General features: G+C 44.4%; 1 protein-coding gene across 3 annotated transcripts; it reads right to left on the reverse strand.

The window, feature by feature from the left end:
• Positions 1-262: 262 nt before the first annotated feature.
• LOC104262390 (annexin A8-like protein 1) lies at positions 263-13,669 on the reverse strand. 3 transcript variants are annotated; one of them, XM_009818748.2, is made up of 12 exons: positions 13,634-13,669; positions 9,210-9,300; positions 8,851-8,945; positions 7,504-7,617; positions 6,569-6,659; positions 5,839-5,918; positions 5,155-5,214; positions 4,539-4,632; positions 2,966-3,061; positions 2,660-2,718; positions 1,665-1,787; positions 263-319 (listed from the first exon to the last, which is right to left on the reverse strand). In XM_009818748.2, the coding sequence occupies exons 1-12, from the start codon at positions 13,652-13,654 to the stop codon at positions 263-265; spliced, it is 981 nt and encodes a 326-aa protein (XP_009817050.1). In that variant the 5' UTR covers positions 13,655-13,669. The 3 variants fall into 3 exon arrangements, with proteins under 3 accessions (XP_009817050.1, XP_009817052.1, XP_009817051.1); XM_009818750.1 differs by lacking the exons at positions 8,851-8,945; positions 9,210-9,300 and having other exon boundaries at positions 13,634-13,654; XM_009818749.1 differs by lacking the exons at positions 5,839-5,918; positions 6,569-6,659 and having other exon boundaries at positions 13,634-13,654.
• Between the last annotated feature and the right edge of the window lie 6,797 nt (positions 13,670-20,466).

A 20,466-nucleotide genomic window follows, 5' to 3' on the forward strand; every position in this document is an offset into this window, starting at 1 on the left:
ACTGCACACAGCATGAAATGGAAACAAAAAAAAGAAACATTCCCACTTCTGTTTAAAAAACTGTTAGGGAAGTGAATAGCTTTTAATGTGTAATGAGCATCCACATCCTTCAGAGAGCTTTGGAAATCTTGGCCATTAATTTGATCTTCTTTTTCTCCCCGCTTGGATCAACAGAAAGATTTTCTACATGTACATTTTCAGACCCTTGTTCACTGTTGATTTTCCCTCTGTATCCATTTCAGCATCTTCCTCCTAGATTTTGTCAGTCACTGCCACAGAGATTCAGCAAGGCTGTCTTGTAATCGCCACTGGTGTCATCCTGACAGGAAAAAAATTGCAAAAAAAAGGGTTAGTGTGGAAGTTCCTCTGCACGCTCCAAGTGCTGACTTTGTCAGTCTGTGGAATATGCCCACACAGGAAAAGGACTTTGGAAAGAGCAAGCCAGACTTCAGCAGAGTTACTGCCAGCTGACACACCATCAAAACTGAGAAATGAGGCTTGTAGCTGCCACCTGAAATAACAAGTACCAAGTCCAATTCTTTTCTTTGGAATGCAGGTGAGCAATTGATCATGGCTCCATACCACAGAGAGGCACAGACAAAGTCAGCACGAACGAGAACAACCAACCCTGTTGTGTTCAGATTTTATGTCCCTGGGTATTTGTGTAGCATTCACTCCCCTACAGGAAGGGAAAGGGCAGTATAGTTAGCCCTGACACATGACATTTTAAGAAGCCACAAATATGGTCATTTTGATCTAGAGAAGCACTACAGAAAATATCACTAGATAAAAAATTTGCTCCCTTTGAATGTTTTGTGACAACAGGTGTTAAAGCCAGTTCCACTTCTCAGAAGGAAAGACTATTCCGTACAGACCCTTGAAGGCTGATCATTAATCAACATCACAGACACTGACAGTGTCAATTAGAAGAAAGAGCCTTCATTACAGAACCAGCCTTCCCACGGGGACTGCTAAGGATAGGGCTTCTGTGCCATTTGCACTGTGGGAGAGGAATGTCCCAGAGTACTTAGGACAAACGGTAAAACCCAGCATTTCAGCCCTAACAGGGGAGTGTCATTCACTCAGAGCTGAGACTCAAACCTCAAAAGCTACAATAGGTTTAGAAATTGAACCTTGTCAAAGCTTCTCTCACCACAGTATAGACCAGGCCTTCGTCTGGGATAAGTCAGTTAAAAAACCACACCAAACCAACAACAAAAAGAAAACAACAACCCCAGCACTGTTTTGACTTATATGGCACTGTCTTGAGGTAGTTAGGGACAGGAGAGAGAGAAAGAGAGAAGAAAATAGCACAGCAGTGTGGCAAAGGTGTAACAGGGAGGATTAGATGAATCTAGATGCATCTAGGAGATCATGAAGTGCACAGATACAGAGTCTGGTCCATGAAAAACCTGGAGCAGTCTCTCCTCAGGTTTGGCTTTGCCCAAGTAACTTACAGAGCATACAATCTGACTCACCTTTCAGGCATATATATGACTCTCAAGGAGCTGATTGTTAATAGGCCTAATGAAGGAGAGCTATGTTTTTAGCAGAAATGACATTTTTACTGAAAACAACATCCCACAACTGAAGCATCCCACAGTGCTGGACAGGTTAGCAAGGTATGTGATGGCTAAGAAACATCATACCAGGATGCTGCTTACCAGAATCATACTGGAGAGAGACTTCCCTGTAATATGCTTGAATTCAGCCTTTATAAGATTTAAGTCAACTTCACTTCGAGAAACAATCACCCTTATAAGAGTCCCATCACGGGTGCCAGCCCCCTGAAATAACAGATATATCAGTCTATGATGTTAGTGGGTGTTCAAGGGATAAGCTGCTGCAACCCAGTCCAGGACAGGAGGAGTCAACTTTCAAACACCACTTAGCACATGTTCTGCAGCACATCTGCTTCTCTTTCTGGAGGGCCAACCCCCACCACCCTCCCAGGGGCCACTGTCAATACCACAAGCCTGTCATGGAAATGCGCTGTAAGTCTTTGCACACGTCAAATGCAAAAGCAAACACACTACAGAGTTGGAAGTGGGCCCTGAATACATATTGTCCTTCTGCAGCACCACCCATACAACACTTGGCTCCAACCAATACTGTTTAATCACTCATGGGGAAAATTAGGATCACGTAGATAACAAAAATAATCACTCATGTCAGCTTTCCACAAAGTTGGGAACACTGACATCTTTTTACGTATCAGTTAAGAGTTACAGGGCCACAATCTGCAGATGCCTTTGTGTCCCCATTTGGAACTCCTTCATTTTATACTACCATTGAGAGAATTGCTTCCTAAAAAGAAAATATTGGGGTTCGGTCCATTAAGTTAACATTATGGGCAAAACTCCACTGTGATCAACCTCCTAGAAAAGAGTCTTCCAGAAGTTTTGTCCATGCTCTAGAAGGTGGGACTGGGCTCCTTGCAGACTCCTAAGTCAGAAAAGCCAGACTCCCTAGGTATCTCGAGCTTAAAGGGTACTTTTCTACCCAAGGTGTTTGAAGGGATTCTGCTATTACTTGCAACAATAGCACTAAACTTGCTGGATTTCACCAAAACCTTGGCTCTTCTAATTGGAATTGGTGGAAGCCAGGTTACGAGTTAAGTCCAGTATGAAAGCAAGTATGTTACAATGAAGAGTGTTACCTTTAAAGCATGGTACAGCCTCTCTGCAAAGTAGCAGTGGACGTTCCTGGTGCATTTCACTAGGCATACAAAAAGGCTCAGTAAGAATCAATGGTAATTCCAGTCCAGGGCAGCAAGTAACAGAGATCCAACATGCTTTCCATAAACTCAGATCCCAGGGACACACTGAATTAAATTTACCCAAGAAGTACCCTTTACTTCTGACCAGATACCTTTATAAAGTAGATCCATCCCATAACAGTTAACCACTGCAGGAAAAAAGGCAGCAGACTCAGACAAAAGAAAGGGAAATGTAGCCACTCTTACCAATAGCCAGCATGGCATCCTCAAGTGAACCATGAGTTTCACTCCTGATAGAGTCTTCTATGCTCTTACCGGCCAGTTTCTGGTATTCTTCGAACACTGTTTGAAACACAAAGAACTTCAATTTTTTTACCAAGCAACTGCTCAGGCATTTTGTGCCCAATATTTACAGGTATCACTTGTGTGGCAGTATGAAAACACAGATCCTACTAAAGCAATGGCCACATTTGCACCAGCTTCAGGAGACTTCAGTCAAGCCCAGAAATCGGCTACAAAAATGGATGGCAACGTTCACAAAAACCTAGCCCATCCACAGGTTTTAATTCTCTGCCTTCATTGGAAAATGCAAGTTCAGTCACCTCGTATTCATTTGGAAATCTGCTCCTTCATCACTGTCTTTAACCACAGAAATGAAGCATACAACAGAAGGTTAGGCACACAGTCTTGTGTTTGTTGATGTCGCTAGCTTCAGGAGCCAAAATAAAATCAAATTAAATCTAGGACTATGCTGCTCGTGGCCCTTGGACTTTTAAATGATGACAACAGTTTGCGAAAGGCAACACCACAGAATAGACAGATGGATACAACCTTCTCAACTCAGGCTTACTCTCCGTATTAAAGAAAAAATTAGCTGCAACAGTTATAATCAATTTTTAACGACAATTACAGGCTGCCATAGCACAGAGGAATTTACCTGCATAGTGTTCTCAAAGATTGGTTGCCTCCTGACAACAACTAGTTGGAATTCAGTTCTTAAAGGCAGACACAGCCAAAGAATAGAGACTACTTGTTTGTTTGTTTGTTTTCTAAGTGATGCTGGGAGATTAAATTTGAAACACAAGGGGGAGCTGGCTTCCAGGGCCTAAAAAACAGCCTTAGAAGACCTCAGCTTGAAAAAGCTCAGGCATACCTAATTGATTACCAGCTAAATTTATCAGTTTAGGTCCAGCTGATTTACACAGTACTTGACATGCTTAGATTCAGCCAACATAACAAAATCTGTTACTCAGAGCCTTGGACTGTGTCAAAAGTCTTGAGATGACAAGGCCAGGTCTCTGCTGCACAGGGCAGTGGGGAGCTGAGGGCTCCCTAAGCTGGACCTGGGTTAGTGTCGTCCCTCCCAGCAGCCGCTGGTGCCCTCAGAAGAACCTGGGGCAGAACGCAGGGTGCAGCCCATGACTCTCCAGCACTGTATAACCAGCTACCTTTTGGGTGATTTTTTTTTTCCCCAGAGGAACCCCCATCCAAGGAGTCATGGGTCTGCCCACCGCATGCTCCTACCTAGTTAGAAACAGGCTCTCTCTCTTTGGGTTTATAAAAGCAACTATACCATTCAGCCATCACCACTATATAATGACTCCTAGATAAGCCACTTGATTTTCAGCAGCACTGTATCTTCATAAGTTTTCAGGAAAGCTGCTGGCAGCTTTTGTTCACTGACTGACCAAGGATTAGGAGACATACTCAGGTACTTATTTCTGACCACCCATCTCTCCCATCTATAGCCCTGCCTCGTCTTTTTGGCTAGAGTGATTTCTCATTTCAGAGGCTTGGGAGTATGGGCTCTGCTCCATACCTTTCAGCAAGTGTGTGGCACTCCTTGTGCACAAGATGGTGATGAACTTTATCTCATCAGTGCCCCTTATCTTCTCCCCAGCAGCATAAAGAATCTGTAATTTAATCACACAATTGTTAGAGAGATGCTTTGTGTGTGCAGCTAGTAAAGGAACAGTTTGGCTTAAGGTACTGCTAGCATAAAGGGGTTTGAAGTAACCTAAAACACTGTGTGAACTAGACTTTCCTGGAATGGTTATGAAAACCCTGGACCATGCCTTCTAGTCGAATTGGAGCACCATCTCCACCCTTTCCAGCCCTCCTGCAGCAGCTGGAGCAGCAACAATAGTTATGAGGTTTCTTCCTTACGGTGGAGTGGGACAGCAAAGAGTATCTGTATACTTTCACATAGAAAAAGCAGCTGAGCCCAAGCCCAGCTGTCATCGCTCCTCTTTGGAACAGCAAGGCTCAGCAGTGCAGGCAAAATTGAAGAACCCCAAGTTGGTTCTGCTTGAAGACCACCCCTCCCCAAACTATAGGGGTTCCAAACCCTCTGCTGACCAGGACTCTACTGCCCACTGAAGCACTCTGAAATTCAAGACAGATGGGATGCAGGCATATCACTGATCACAGAGTACCTCTGCATCCTGGACAGCCAGTGCTGTGTCCACGTAGAGAGTGGCATTGTCCCTCTCACCCTATGAGAAGAAAAAGAAAGGCAACCATTTTGTCTCATGAAGATTCTTCCACATATGGATCACAGCATACATTCTGGGCAAAGATCAATTATCCTTCTTAGCTATCTATTTCTGCAGAGTACTCAAGCAGTAATGTTTCAGACAGCACAAGCGCTCACTCCTTCACTGAAAGGCACTGAAATCAGTCATATGAAGCAGTGCCAAAAATTGCTAAGTTATTCTGCTGCTAGGCAGGAAAATTCGGAATACATGATAGGATAAATGCATCCAAATGTACTCAGCATTGAGGGGACAGACCCTAGAAGAGTGGTGAATCATAGTTGAGGGTCATTGTTTTCTAAGACCCTCCTAGAGTGCAGTGGCTTCACGCATACGTAAAAGTGAGGTGTCTCCCTGCAGCAGAACCGACTAAGTTCCCAGCTCTCTTACTGCTGCTAAGGGAGGGGGTTCCCCTGCTTCAGTCACATGGACTGGATCTGTGTTTCAGCTTCAAAGTGACACGTTTGTCTCTGAAGTTTATCTGGTGATCACGACTGTAGTACCTCTTCTATTGCATGTCTTCTCCAAAAAGGAAGAGAAAAATGTGAACATCTTTATACCCTCATTTCTCTTCTCTAGCATTACCTGAAGAAGGCAAACCAAAATCTGTTCAAAGTAGCCACTTGTTTCCGATTTTATGTCTTCTTCCAGATCAGAACCGTATTCTACCCAAGGGAAAGAGAAGGACAAGGGAAGGATTTGTTATTTGGGCGATACAGTCAGGATATTACCAGTCCCCCAAGTACACACACAATAGCCTGACACTAGTCAAGAAGGTCACTAGGGAAGAAAAAAAAAAAAAAAAAAACAGGGCTGAGATCAGCTCACACCCTCAGTGATACCCAGATCAGCATTTGCATCTGACTGAGTCACTAGCTCCACTGATGTCCAAGGCATAAACACAGAGCTAATGTTAGAGATATAGTTTAAGGGACCAAAGAGATACCAAATATTTACAAATACATATTTGATACACTCTAGATAGGAATTTATTTAACGGGCAGAAAAAGCCAAGTGCATAGACATAGATTTGTTTGCTTTCTGACAATAGCCTGTGTGGCCAAGCTGAACCAAATTTGTGATTTGCTGACCTTTTCCTCTAGCTGGATGGAGAGTTAGAAAGGGATTTGCAAATTCTCTCAGCATAGCCATGTTCTGTTTGCCAGGCTGAAAGCAGAGTTAGGTTGCACCTTCTTGCTTTTAAAAAATCCCATTTTCTTGCTGACAGTGCTAGTTGGTAACACCATTCCTGCTGTGCAATCAGGCAGTCAACACATTGCTCTGACCACACAAATCAGAACCCCAAGCACTTTACCTTCTTTGTACGCCTTGATTATCTCTTTGATCTGTGCTTTTGTCCGGGATGCCAGGATCTCTATGATAACACCTTCACTTGTTCCTACACCCTTTAATAGAAAACATAGTGGAGAAATAAAGGTGGAGAAAGGCATCTAGTCATGGAGTGTAATTTATTGCTGGAGAAGTATGGTCAAGTGAGGAGTCAGGTGGCAACAAAGTGTTAGGCTGTATGCTGAGCTGTGAGGAACTGTCAGGATGAAAGCTGGAGACACAAAGCATATTTGGTTTGAACATGGTTTCTTTTATTGAGGTGCCTAATTCGTAAAGCATGATTTTATATAACCCTGTACTTCTGCAATGCATTTCTGGATCTGGGTCTTTGATGACAGTGCTAGAGGGATGTGGGGAAACCAATGCTTGCCTAGTCAGTCCATCTTCGTACCATTTTGATAGACCTGTCTGCATCTGAAACTTGAAAAAATACTGTATCAATAGGTAGGATCCCAGCCAACCCCAGCCTGGCCCTCACACCACCACTCCTTGATTTCTCAGAGGTTTCATGTCTCAGGGGGGGCATCAGGGCAGCAGCTTTGTGTCACTGAGCTCCATTCACGAGAGGCACGGCAGAAAGCAGTGAAGAGATGATTAGCTGAAAACTGTTATTTGTGGATGTTCATTCCGTGCCAAAGCTGAGTTCAGTTTTGCTGTTGCCTTCCCCAGGCTCTGAGACATGTATGTACAGAAACTCTCATACACCCTTAAATATTAAAGCAGCATTTTCCCCCAGATATGCATTAATAGCACAATTAACTATTTCTCAAAGGCTACCGCTAATAACAAACTTAATCATGTAACAGTCCAGTTACTATCCCTTGTGTTAATGAGCACAGTTACAGGAAATTAACACTGGACCCATGCTGCTACTTAAGTATCAGCATGCAATTCTCTTACCTTCATGGCATCGTGGAGCTCCTTGGCATCATACTTGAATGGGGAGTACATGAGAGCTACAATGAGCCTCTCAAAGTTGCCACTCAGTTCCGACTTCAGGCTTTCAATCAGATCCTGTGAAACACGCACCACACAGTTATGTAAAAAGCCTCGGAGGACCTCTTTACTGCCTAGTGCTGTTGCTATCCCCACGGCCTACAGCAATGAAGGTGAACAACAGTATTGTGTTGATAGTTTATCAGAAAAGGTCCTGGGACTGAAAAAGGCACCTAACTCCAAAATGGGATTTGTCTAGGTCCTTCCACATTCCCTGTTGTCCCATTACTCAAGCTTCTCCCAGGTACTAATCAATTCTGCAGCAGAGTAGGGAAGATAAAAATCTTCCTCCACCCTGCTTTACTCAGTGAGCAGAACCAGGCAGCTGAAGGCCTTGAATTGGGCAAGGGATTAAGCTTCAGACAGAGCCAATTCCCAAAGCCTGCATATAAACATGCACCCAGCACTTCTGCAGAATCAGGCATACAGTATGTTTGAAGATAGACTTCAAACTTCCCTTCACTATAATGCAGGTTTTTTAGGGTATGACTCACCCTGTTTTAGGGGGATGCAAGCACTCTATTCATTGTCCCATACTTACCCCCGCTGCACATTTGCTTCCCTTGCTTAGGCCCTTGCATAGCAGTCCCCCTTCCAGCAAGGGTCACTGGAAACTCCTGTTTCTCTGCTGACCCAAAAGCCTATATTGCTCTTTCCCAATACATTTCCTTCTTTCCCCCTCTTTAACTGTGACTCCCAGACAACTAGCTGCAGAGTATGGCTGGTGGAAGAGTTTGCTGGCAGAAGAGTTTTCCCGATAAAACTAAGATTTTATCAAAGACAAAGACAGCCACAGAAAAACATAGTTGTCAATAACCACAGTTTGTTTTCGTTTTCAGAATTTCTAAACAAATTAAATAAGTCTTTAAGTTGAACTTTCTTTGGCATTTAAAAGGGCCCCAAACCAAACCAATATTTTACTCAAAATTCCACTTAGAAAGGTATCAATTTTTGTTATAACTTAGAAAGCAATAAGAAGTTACATTTCAAGTTAAAACAGATTTTTAAAAAATATTTCTGGTCAAAATGCATTTTACAAAAAAATTACAATCTTTGGGGGAAAACCAGTTTTTCTGATGAAAAATTAATTTCACACATTCACCCCAGGCCTTATAAATAAATATTAATCTACTTATTTGTAGAAGACCTGCATATTGTTTACACCATGCTTGCAGGATGAACTGTTCACCCATTTACTACAGCCTGCATGCAGTGAAACAGTGACTGAATATGGCTTTGTTTTAGAAGAACCTTTCCAAACTGTCCTTTGAAGGATTTGGCAATCAGTTGACGCTGCATATTGCTCCGCTTGGTTAGGACATCAATTATAGCTTGTTCATCAGTCCCTGTGGAGAGCAACAATAAGCCATAAACACAGTGCACAGAATAAGTTGAGACTAGTCCTAAATCCCAACTCAATTATTCAGACAACCTTCACTAGTTCACTGTCTTCATAATATAGAAGTTTAAGTATGTATCAAGGAAACAACATTTTTTAGTGTGGAAAATGAAAAATTAATCTCTGGCTGCAATTTTCTTAAGGAATGGGTTTCAACTGGGCAATTATAAGCAAAACATAGAATTTACACATGTGGTTAGAGTCAACTCACCAAGCCCTTTCATGGCCTTGTACAGAGTCTGGGCATCAGGTGCAGGGTCGAAGTTTAAAGCACCTGTCACAGACTTGCCCTCTGCTTCACTCTGAAAGAAGAAGAAAAAAATGGGACTTTTCACCACTGCTTTTTGTCAGCTGAAGAAAAAGTATTTTGGAAAGTAAATTAGTATTAGTCATTGCCTACACACGGGGAAGGCACAGAAGAGTGGAGGGGTTGGTTCAAAGTGTCCCAGCAGAGCTCTGAAGAGAACACAGGTTTCCTGCCTCCAACTGCCTCTCCCAGCCTTCGGTTCCTGGCAGAAACGTGAAGTGCAGAGCATGACTGACACTGCTGCAACAGACATTAGGTGCAGGCAGTCTGGTAGAAAAAGCTGAGCAGGTTAGACTTTCTTAGTCACTCATTAAATACAATACTTCATAACATGTATGTTATTGTATTACACTGCTATTAGGAACTGCATTTCTCAGTGGTTTGGCGCAGGGTAGTTTTTACCCACAGTTTTTTGATTTCATGAATAGTCATGCTCTCACAGACCATTTGTCTAGGTAGCAGCTTTATTCTCCTGCTGCTGCTTCACTTGTGCCCAGCTGGTTTCAAGAAGGAAGTATCTCCACTGGAAGGATTTGGGCCAAGAGACGACTCTGAAGGAACAGATCCATCTGGAGAAGTGCAGGTTTGATGTTCCCCCCTGAACTAAGCACCAACTACACAGGAATCCTCCAGACAGACCCCTATGGCACTGCCAGTGCTACAGTCCCAGGGCAGAAAGACATGCGGAGACTTACTCCAGTCACCACAAGGTAGTGAGGCCATCAACCAGAACCCAGGCTTAAGCGCCTGAATTCAACAAAAGCTGATAGTCAAGGGACTGGCTTGAATATATTGACACATCTGTAACGATAAGGTCCTATGAATAGAGGAGTACGAGCGTTTAGTCATAGAGTTATCAATACTTTCTTCCAATAATGGACATAATTTTCTCTTCCTTAGCAGCAGAGAGAGTTAAGTTGCCCCAGGAAACTACTATATTCTCATAAATTTACTTGCAGGGATATGGTTAATATTGAACTAATGATATCAGTATGACTTGATGGATTTTTCAATGGGGGTGGCCTCAGAGTCAGGCAAAAAGCACCTTCAAATCAGAGCTTACAGACCAGAAGGAATCACTATGGTGGTCCCATATGACTTGCATAACATGGACCACCAAGTGCAACCCAGCAGCCTCCTGCTATAATGCAAATCCCTTCTGTTCTTACCTCCTGTGCTAAAGAGGGCTCTACCCCTCTTCTCCTAGAGTCTCATCTAAGTCCTCCACAGAGAAAAAGCCTTCAAGGTGATCCTTGCCAGGTAGAAATGCTTGTGGAAATTCCCTTCAGGACCTGCATTCCTGGTTTTTAATGAGAGTCTGAAAGATTAATGGCTGCATGCTCAGAAGTGCCTGTCAACAAATGCCAGGTCTAGCCTAGTGCCACAGCTGAAGCATACCCACACTGTGCTGCACAGATGCTCAGGCTGGCTCTGGGCAAACCAGCGAAGGTGTCCTTGTTGAGTGCTTTACCAGTAGATATAGCTGGCACATGCTTGCATGCTGGCCCCTTTGCCAGCCAAGCTCTGGGAGCAGTGACAAGCAAGCAACAGGCAATGATGAGTATCAAGACAGGCAGTATGTTCATCAATCAGGAAGATCTGGAAGAGGTCTTCACTTTGCAGAAGTTTGCTTTACAGCCAGCACAGAGACAGACTCTTGTGCTACCACACCCTGCTCCCAGCAGAGAGAGCAGCTGCAGAGCAGACAGTATCAACAGGAAACTTCTCGCTAGATGCAGCTTTGAGTCCCAATGACTATTGAGCAGCAAATTTGGTCGTGAAGCTGTCCCTGCAGAAAGAGCAATGACAGACTAAAGCACTGCCACCCCCAAAGGTTTGTTACCAGTCTGGAACAGGAGGTTTGGCTGAGCTGGCAGGAGCATTGCAAGCACTCCTTTTCTGCTCCCCTGTGAAGTCAGCCAGCACCATCACAACTGTCCAGAAGAGCAGGTTACTCTCAACCATCTGATTTTGCTCTTAAAAAGACAATCTTCTCTAGCTGCACGTAAAGGCTCCGGTGAAAGAAACACTCTGGACCTGTACCTGGTGACTCAGAGAAAGAGGGAGTGCAGAGCTCAGCTTTCAGTTGGAGACAGTGGAAACAACTTACACAACAGTCTTTTTCTTTGGTACTAATTCCAATAAACAGCCCATCCTGGCTCAAGTAGCACACCCATGACTCACTCATACACCTCATTCCCCATGTATTTAATTGTTCCAGCACAGGTACAATCACAACAGGTTTCCAGAGTAACTCTGTTCAGTTTGGTCTTGTTTCTCAGATGAATCAATCCTACAATTACCTAACTTAAACTACTCAAGGCATCTGTGTAATGCTCATCTGAAGATGAATAATTGGCACTAAAGCAATGGATTCAGTGTACCTTACAGCTGATGCTCTGAGAAGTTTTACCTCTAAATAAAAAGGAAGGGAATTAAAAGTTTTCCTACCAAAATATTTTCTAACCTAAACAGTAGTTTATTGAAAAGCTGGAATTTGGGGACAGGTGGGATTACAGGGGGTTTTTAGTGGAATGTTTCTGAAAAAGTTTCAGATTTTTTCATTCTGTTTGCATTTGAACTCTACTTTTTACGAATTGTTTGGAAAACTAAAACAATTTTCTACCATCCTTCCTTTGCCCTCTGATCTTCTCTTCATGCCTCCACCCCCTACAACACCAACAGGTAAGAGATTGCTGGAGCTTTCAAGGGCTTTTCTCCTTCTCCTTTTCTCACTCTAAGTTTTCAAAAGACTTCCAGCTTGGGGGGGTATGAAACAGATCAGCAGAAAGGGAAAAATTAAAGTCAGAGCTACTCCAAGCTTTGGAAAAAGTCCATTTTACTGTACTAAACTTCCAAGAGGAAATAGGGAGGCAGAGGGAGATCAGCACAAAGGAAGATTACAATTTTAATCTTTTTGAGGAAAAAAACCATCATGTTTTGAGATCAGGAAAGTTGCCTATCTGAAGGAAAGTAGGAATTGGCTTGGCATTCCCTAAGCCGCAAGGTGTTTTGGTTTTGTTTTGTTTCTCCAGTTCCCACCCCTCTGTTGCAAAAATTGTAACTGAGAACCTGAAAAATGGTCATGTCCATGCAAAGTGTTTTTTCCACTGCTTGATGATATATTGCACCTGACATACACTGCAAGACAGCTCTCCTATGCTTCCTGGGCACCTTTGCTGGCACCTGGCAGCAGAGGCCCCCTGCTCAGCTCACCCCTTGCACCGGCCGCTGAAACATGAAGCCTTCTTAAAAACAAGGCAGAGGGGGGGGACGCAGGCTGGATCGATGGGCCAAGGCCAGTGGTATGAGGTTCAACAAGGCCAAGCGCCAGGTCCTGCACTTGGGTCACAACAACCCCACGCAATGCTACAGGCTTGGGGACGAGTGGCTGGAAAGCTGCCCTGCAGAAAAGGACCTGGGGTGATTCTGCAAATCTTTCCAAAGATGGCCCAAAAGCAGTTCGGAGAAAGCCTGTACACTACTGGCAGTGGTGCTGGGCAGGCAACTGGACTGGGAAAGACTTCTCTAGCAGTATTCCTGCATCACATGTCTCCAGCAGGTCTCCTCTAGGCCTTGGCTTATAGGTATCTGGAGATAAAGTCTGGGGGCAAACCTGGCTTTCCGCATAGGCTAATGGGAGAGCTGCCATCGATGGCAACAGAGCTACGCACATCGCCAGAGCTGCCTCCCGCCTGGCCTGAGCCATACCCTGGAGGCTGCCTCAGCACACCCCACGAGCATCCCCCCATCCTGCCACATTCCTCCCAAAGCCACAAGAGTTTAAAAGAGAACACACACAGCATTTCTGGCTCCTAGCAGACAGACAGGGTGTCCAAGTCCACATTGTCATTGCAATATTAAAAACCCACCAAGAAAAATGACACTGTGGCTTGACCACATCTACCCCCGTGACCACAGCCTGCCAGCATAACAGGGGACCGAAACGGGGACAGGCTAGTGCCCTGAACTCAATGCCACAAGAAAAGGGAGTGGATGAAGAGCCTGCAGCTTTCAGACTGAACGCAGAACGAAGCTGTGTTACTTTGCTGCTCCCCGGTACTGTCTCCCTGTGTACACAGGCACACAAACACCCCTGCACCACTCTCAACTGAAGGACCAAGAACAGTCTGCTCTTCTTAAAGCCAGCAGTCATGTTAACACCTTCCTTAATCAAGGTTTTGGAAAGTGCTAAAAGCTATTTTATAGTCAGAAAAAAATTAGTAAATAGGCCTGGCTGATTTTTAAAGGGAAACATTTCATCCCCACACAGTGCCTGATGCAACTTATAAGTCAAGGTGTCTTACTTCAGTATTTCCTCTACTTACCCAGGCCTTCCACCATGCCATTGCAGTCTCAGTAGTGATACCTGGGTCTGTTGGTGAAGAAAACCACACGTATGACACCTCACAGTTAGGGAAACTGAGATTTGAAGGGGGTGGAGGGAGAAGAGAAGGAAAGAGAAGTTCTTTTCAATAAACTTACCACAAGAAAACTGGAATAACTGTACTCCTCAGGAGGATTATACCCTCTGGAAGCTGCAGAATATAACTGACCTCTCTGGGCTGGGAACATGCAGGTATAAACCATTCTTATCTACACATTTCATGGGGCAACGCCCTCAGACATGACTCAACCTGTTTTTTCACATATGATCTCACAGAGAGAGATCAAGTTGCTTAATAAACGAGGCTTCCCTTGTGAGGAGCCCTACATTCAACCTCATCGACTAAAGCTCATTGTAATTTTTCCACTGCTTCTCCCCACACACACCCTTCCCCACTAACATTTTGGCCTCTGGCACTGACACAACATGCAAATCACAACCAGGTAATTTCTCAGCATTAAACTCCAGTGAGCCTCAGTGAGTTCTGCTACAACAGAATAAGCCACTCACTCATTAGTACTGACGCTATCTCTACCGATGTGGAACACAGCAAAACAGGACTCTAAAAACTTAACAAACTCTCCTCCGTCCTTCAAAAGTGTATTAAAAAAACCAACAACCAAAAAACAACCAACAAACACAGCCACACCCCACACCATACATGTCCTATATCGTACAGTAGAGCTCAATAAAACAGCAGACTGTACAGAGACTTGGGAGGTCCCCCCACCCCATACCTAGACTTGAGCATGGCATGAGTCAAGAAGCATCTCTAGGCTAACATAGGACTGGCACATTTAAGGCTAACAACTTTTGGTAATGCCAACCCCAGCAAAGTTGTCACAGGGCTTGCACTAACTGCTGTGACATGTTAAGGCTTAGGAGTGGAGTGTGAAATGTTGTGGCGTTTTGGGGGTTTTTGTTTGTTTGTTTTTTCCTTTTTGTGTTTGTTTCAAGAAGAGCTGAACAGCTCTTAATACTTTAATTTGGAGAAGTGTTTCTGTGAGATCAGTTGAAATATCTTATGGTTATAGCAATATTTTCCTGTCTAGACTTTTGTCAGAATCCACCCATGCCACCATTTATTTATTGTAAAAGAAAAGCTGCCCTGATGGAAATGTTCCCACCAGCTATATCTTAACCCTTACTGTACAGGAGCTTTGTCCCTTCTCACATTTACACACCCACATGGGACACTGGGTAAACACCAAACTATGGACCTCTCTTATTTCCTTCCTACACACTGCTATTTCACTTAACCCATCAGGGTCCCCCATAGCCTGGGAAGCTGCCCTGGCTATTCCCAAGAGAACGAGCTATGCCAGCTGCTCTACCTCAAACACATCCGTCATATGCCAAGGGCAAGTTGTGAAGGAAGAGGCCTTGGCATAATAAGCGTGCTGCTAGGGTCTGCGCTGGCTTGGTTTCTAGCCATGTTTGAGAAGCAGGTTCATCAACAGAATACAGCAAGGAGAGCTCACCAGTGGTCCTTCGTTCCTCTTCCTGCAGGTAAGGTGGATTCGCAAGCAGGGTAGATTTGCTTTTGCCGGATCCCAAGGCTGTGCCTGGCTGGCTACATATGCCTTTTCCCTGTGTTGGAATTTAATCGGGTCAGCTTGCCATGGAGGTCAGCTTTCTTGAGGACTCCAAGGACAAAGAAGCCCTTCTAGACAGAAAATCACAGAGTCACAGCAAACAGCTGTAGGTGACAGAGGGAAGCAGAGACTAAATCAGACAGAAAATGGGAAAAAGCCCAAGTGAGCATTCTTGCCAGCATGAACTAAAACGGCTGTGGAGGGACACCACAGGGGATTTTAATGCAGAGAAACACTGGCCAGATTTTAAGAAATCAATATGGGTGGGCTAGGAAAGGTCTGGAGAACCTGAACCCTTCAGCAATGCTCAGAGCAGTGCTGCACAGTCTTAGTACTTAGTACTCTTAACAGCTTTAAACATGAACACACTCATCTTCACTACACTTCTTGTCCCTCCCTAACATATATGCTGTGTATGTGAGTGAGCTTATCTGTGGTTCATTGCCCTTTACTACTGCGTACCAGAGAGACACATACATCTTTTACAGCACCAGTAAGCTATGTAAGGCACAACCTCACATATAGCTCAGTAATTACCCTCAGGAACATGCAAAACTTCAGAAAAGGGACAAAAGATGATGCATATGTTCTCCCAAGTCTCACACACACACCCGCCGCACCCCTGCCAGACATTTTTGCATCTCAGGTCCTACTCCTTTTTGGAAAGCTAACTCCAAATGCACTAACAAGACTGTCAATAGAGACTCTGCCCAACATCATATTAAGGTGGTTAGAATTTGACTCAGAAAGTGATCCTGTTTGCTTGTACTGTGGGGTACTTGTGGTACTCCACAAAATACAGTAATCTCTCAGCAAGATGGTTACCTGGGCAGTGGATCAATCATGCTGTGGGTACAGAGAGATGTAAAGTGTCTTCATAGTGAATCTTTCTCAAGCCTCATCCACAGGCCCCCTCTAGGCTTTCAGAGAGCCCCTGCTCCTGCCATTATACCCAGCACAGCCATCAGCCAGCAAGGGTGGGCAGAAACCTCCAGCAGAAGAAACACATGCACCATAATCAGGTTTGACTTATGGGTTTTTAAGCCATTTGTTCCAAATCAATTTTCAGCTAGACAAAATGAAGACGCTACCAGGATACTTTGCTTTTCTTGACTCTGCCCTTGGGACTTTCCAAGCTTGAATCAGTGACATTGGAGCTGCCCCTGATACACACTCAACAAGTGCGAGGAAATTTATAAAAGAAATCACAAGCAGGATTTTGCTCAATCTGTTTCAAACCCCAAAAATATTTAAGGCATGAAATAAAGGTGCTGATAGCCTTAGAACAGTGCTTTACCAGCATTGTTTCAAGAAGCTTTTACAACCCATTAAGTTCCGACTGCTCTGTTTTAGGTCAAATGAGAGCAGTCTAAAGGATACTCCAATTTAGATTGAGGGTGACTAAAGTCTTCTAGGACACAGAGGCAGCCTCCTTTTCTATCTGTAGGTTTCTGAAGTCTGGCCCTGTGCCTAGAAAGTTTCAGGCTAGGAGCTTACTGCTTTGCAACATGAAAGCTTATGAAAACCAGGTTCTCAACCGCTCAGCAATTTCACTTACTCCATGGCTTTCACTTCTACTAGAACTTTTTCAACCCTAACAAGAACAGCACAGCCCATTGGGAACGTCACCCCAAAGTTTGTATTTGTTTGTTTTTTCAGCCAGGAACTTGGAAATCAAGTGGAATCATTGTGGAAACAACAGACCAAACACACAGAGATAATTTTATGCAAAGCAATAATCTGATGAATTGTATAATGTAACTACTTAAATTTGAGGAAATCAGAGCTCACCCTTCAGACCAAACAGGAGAGAGATATCCTGTTACAAGACTAAAAGTTTAATAATTTTTTCCAGTCCAGTCTGTAAGTAATACCATGTAGAACTGTCGCTCTGATGAGAAGACAGTTCAGCAAACTGCAGAACTTTCTTTTATACATAAAAGAAATCACCAAACTCATGCAGTACTATGCTTTCCAGGTATAGACATAACCCCCTTGCTTACAAGTCTTTTAGGTCTACACCCATTATTAACAACACTATGCCGTACCTTCCAATGACTTACATCAGCCTCTTGCCCCAGCAGCTGCTGTGTTTGCAGACAGACTTGCACTGTGCAAACTATACTAATTTCATCCTGCAGATTTTAAGCCACTAAGTAAACAAGTCCAGAGACCAGGCACTACCTTCTTCATCTGCTTCTACTACTCCCTTTTTTTTTTTTTTCTTTTCTTCCTGTTTATCACTACTTAAATGGATAGGAGCAGCTGAATGCCCTCACAATTCTAAAGAGCAGATGCCCTTACATCTACTAATCAGCTCACCATCACCTGAAATCAGATCATTATATGGGAGAGCTGTGTAAATTTGCCAGCATGCCAATCCAAACAAAAAGTTATTGTCTGTCTATGAAAGAGGTGTGAGCTGGGGAAAACGAGCAGGTGGGGAAGGCAGCAGTTTTGAGTAAGGAGAGCATCTGTAATGCAAAAGTGAAGTCACTAAAGCCTAAAAAAATTGTACTCACATACCTGGGAGCTCAGTGCTCACCCTGCCCTTTCCTCTTGTGCCTTTGAACCATCTTTTACAGTGAAAATAACCCCAAAATAGGATTATTTCCATTTGAAAATCACTACCGCAGCTTAATTTTCCAAGTTTCCTTTACTACCGCAAGAGGCCCTGTGCCAAGTATCATAAGAGAAAATTCATGTCTGTATGTTGTGGGGGGTGTTCAATCACTGAAGCGGTGAGTGAAAACTCAGGGCTTGATTCCCCTCAGCACCTTCGTAGCCCAGGAGGACAAGCCCTGGGGTCAGCGGGGACAGCCAGTGCTGCAGGGACTCTGCACAGAGCTTTGCACAGGGTGTGTCGTGTGTGTCGACTTCGCCTTTGCAGAGCACCTTTCCTGCACAGGGCCCCTCTGCTGCCGGTGGGAGAGCCGGGGTGAGGCACCAAAACCAACACAGCAGAGCACCTCCCCTTGGCTTGCTCGGGCTCTGCTCTGCTTCTGGCTGGCTCTGGCTGAGCATTTTTCTGCTCATTCCTTTCTTGCGCTAGGCTGGTGCCAAGGAATTCCTCCCAGTCGCCCTGACAACCATTCCTCACGCAAAGGAGGCAATTGCTGCTCTTGTTTAACCCCAAAGGCCAACAAAGAAAGCACCCTCTGAATCAAAATGGGCAAAGGCCATGATAGGGACATGACAGAAGCCAGGAGGTGACATGCCAGCAGCGGGTGGTAGGCAGCATTCAGGAAGCCTTTGGATGTGAAATATTTTGTGCATGTCCCCACCTACCTCTATGGGGATTGTTTTTTGCGTAGTCCTTGATGGAATAAGTACAGGTGTCTGTACACAGTTAAAGACAGTCCTGCTGCTTGAAATGACCCTGCGATGGAGACAGACTTACACAGAGCAGCCTAAGGGAGAAAAGAAAAAGTCCCTGGATGTGTCCAGCTGTTTGTAGCAAGGCAGCAACTTTACTGCTTGCATTGATTGCCATGTTGGACAGCCTTTCTTGGCAAGATAGCTTTTCTCCAGCTTTTACACACTTATTAGTAGTGATGGAGACATAAATTACTTTTACTAGGGGTAGAAAAATAGCAGGTTTGCTACACTGCTGGCATGGCGTATAACGTAGGTGTCCAGCCTTCCTGATCAGCCAAGATATCTACCAATATCATTATACAGCCAAGAGCCACAAATTGCACACTACCTAGCTCAGAGACGAGATAGAAGCTTTTGGTTTGGGACAGGAGACAATAATAACTCTTCAGAAATCCTGCTGTCCTGCTGAGGGCTGGGGGAGGCTGGACACAGCTGAGACGAGGGGCCACCACTTGATGCCATCCTCTGTAGCCCCTACTGACTTGCAGCCCTGACTACTCTGCAACAGGAATTAAGCCAGCAGCCCCTGTCACAGGCTCACCCTGATGCTGATCATGCAGTACTGCCCCAAAAGCAGCAGCTGCATCTGGATGACTCGACGTCCACACAGAATTCAAGCATTGTGGAGTGATTTGTGCTGAAAGAGGTTGAGGTTAAAAAACAAGAGAACACGGTGTCACTTCTGATTTCCTGGTAAAATTAGAGGTAATACTAGTGCTTCAGGGAACATCCAGCTTTGGCATTGACTCCTTTTTGATTGCATTTAGTGTTCTTTTTCACGTTCTTTTCTACAGCTAGATTTGCTTTGAGCTTTGAAGTGGCCATATTCCAGCCCAGAGCTGGCTAGACTGAAAACAGCATCCCGGAGCATGCTCCTTGAGATGCTACTAGTTCGGCTAGGCTAGGAACGATGGCTTGTAATTGCTCAATGGCACAGTCTGGCAACACTGCGTAGTAGTACTATGTCTGGGTGCTAGTACCAAGGGCCTGAAACACTTCACTTCAGACCATGGCCCTGTTGACTTTGAAGATGTAGGGAGCCAAAGAGCAATTGCTGGTTTAAAGAGCTCATAAACTATTAGGGCAAGATGTTATTCTGACATTGTCATCTAAAGAAACAGGTATAGGTTGATAACTAGGAAGAACGTTTCCATCTGGTGCAGATGTTTCTCCGTGTTCCTCTGTCACCTCTAAAACTGGTGGAAAGTCTCTCAATGATTTCAGTGAGTGCTGAGCCAGACCCATGGCCTTTTGGTTGACTTTGTTTCCCCTCCCACTGTTGCAGAATTGCAGTGACACTACTGAAGTCAGCGTGGCCATGCCAGTTGCACCAGTAACACTGCAATTGGTATCCGGACCTCTATTTGTGTACGTTCAGGTGTCTTGGTGGACATAGCAAAGGCATTTGTATCCCAAAATCTTGACAAAGGAAAACAGAGGCAAAGAGACATGAAATACAGCTTTCCTCTCTTGGGACATGACATTCAGTCTCTACTCAAGTACCTATGATCTTCATCACCTAAGCAGGTCATTGGGGACACTTTACGTGAGCACTCACTTGTGCTCATGGGCAGAAGCAAGGCTTTGATAAATGGGTCTGCCTCTGACAATTTGTCATTCAAGGTATAGGCAGGTCGCTGAGCCAGATCTCACAGCAATGTGGACACTTACACATCCTCCCCCTCACTGGAATGCCAGCTTCTAGGACCTGTTGAAGAATTCACAGCTACTGGGAATGTGTGGGGGGGAATTTTTTGGTTTTGTATTTTATTGTGTGCCTACACAACGACTTTCTAAGAGA

This window comes from Gavia stellata, chromosome 9 (assembly GCF_030936135.1).
Source record: "Gavia stellata isolate bGavSte3 chromosome 9, bGavSte3.hap2, whole genome shotgun sequence".
Lineage (NCBI taxonomy): Eukaryota > Metazoa > Chordata > Aves > Gaviiformes > Gaviidae > Gavia > Gavia stellata.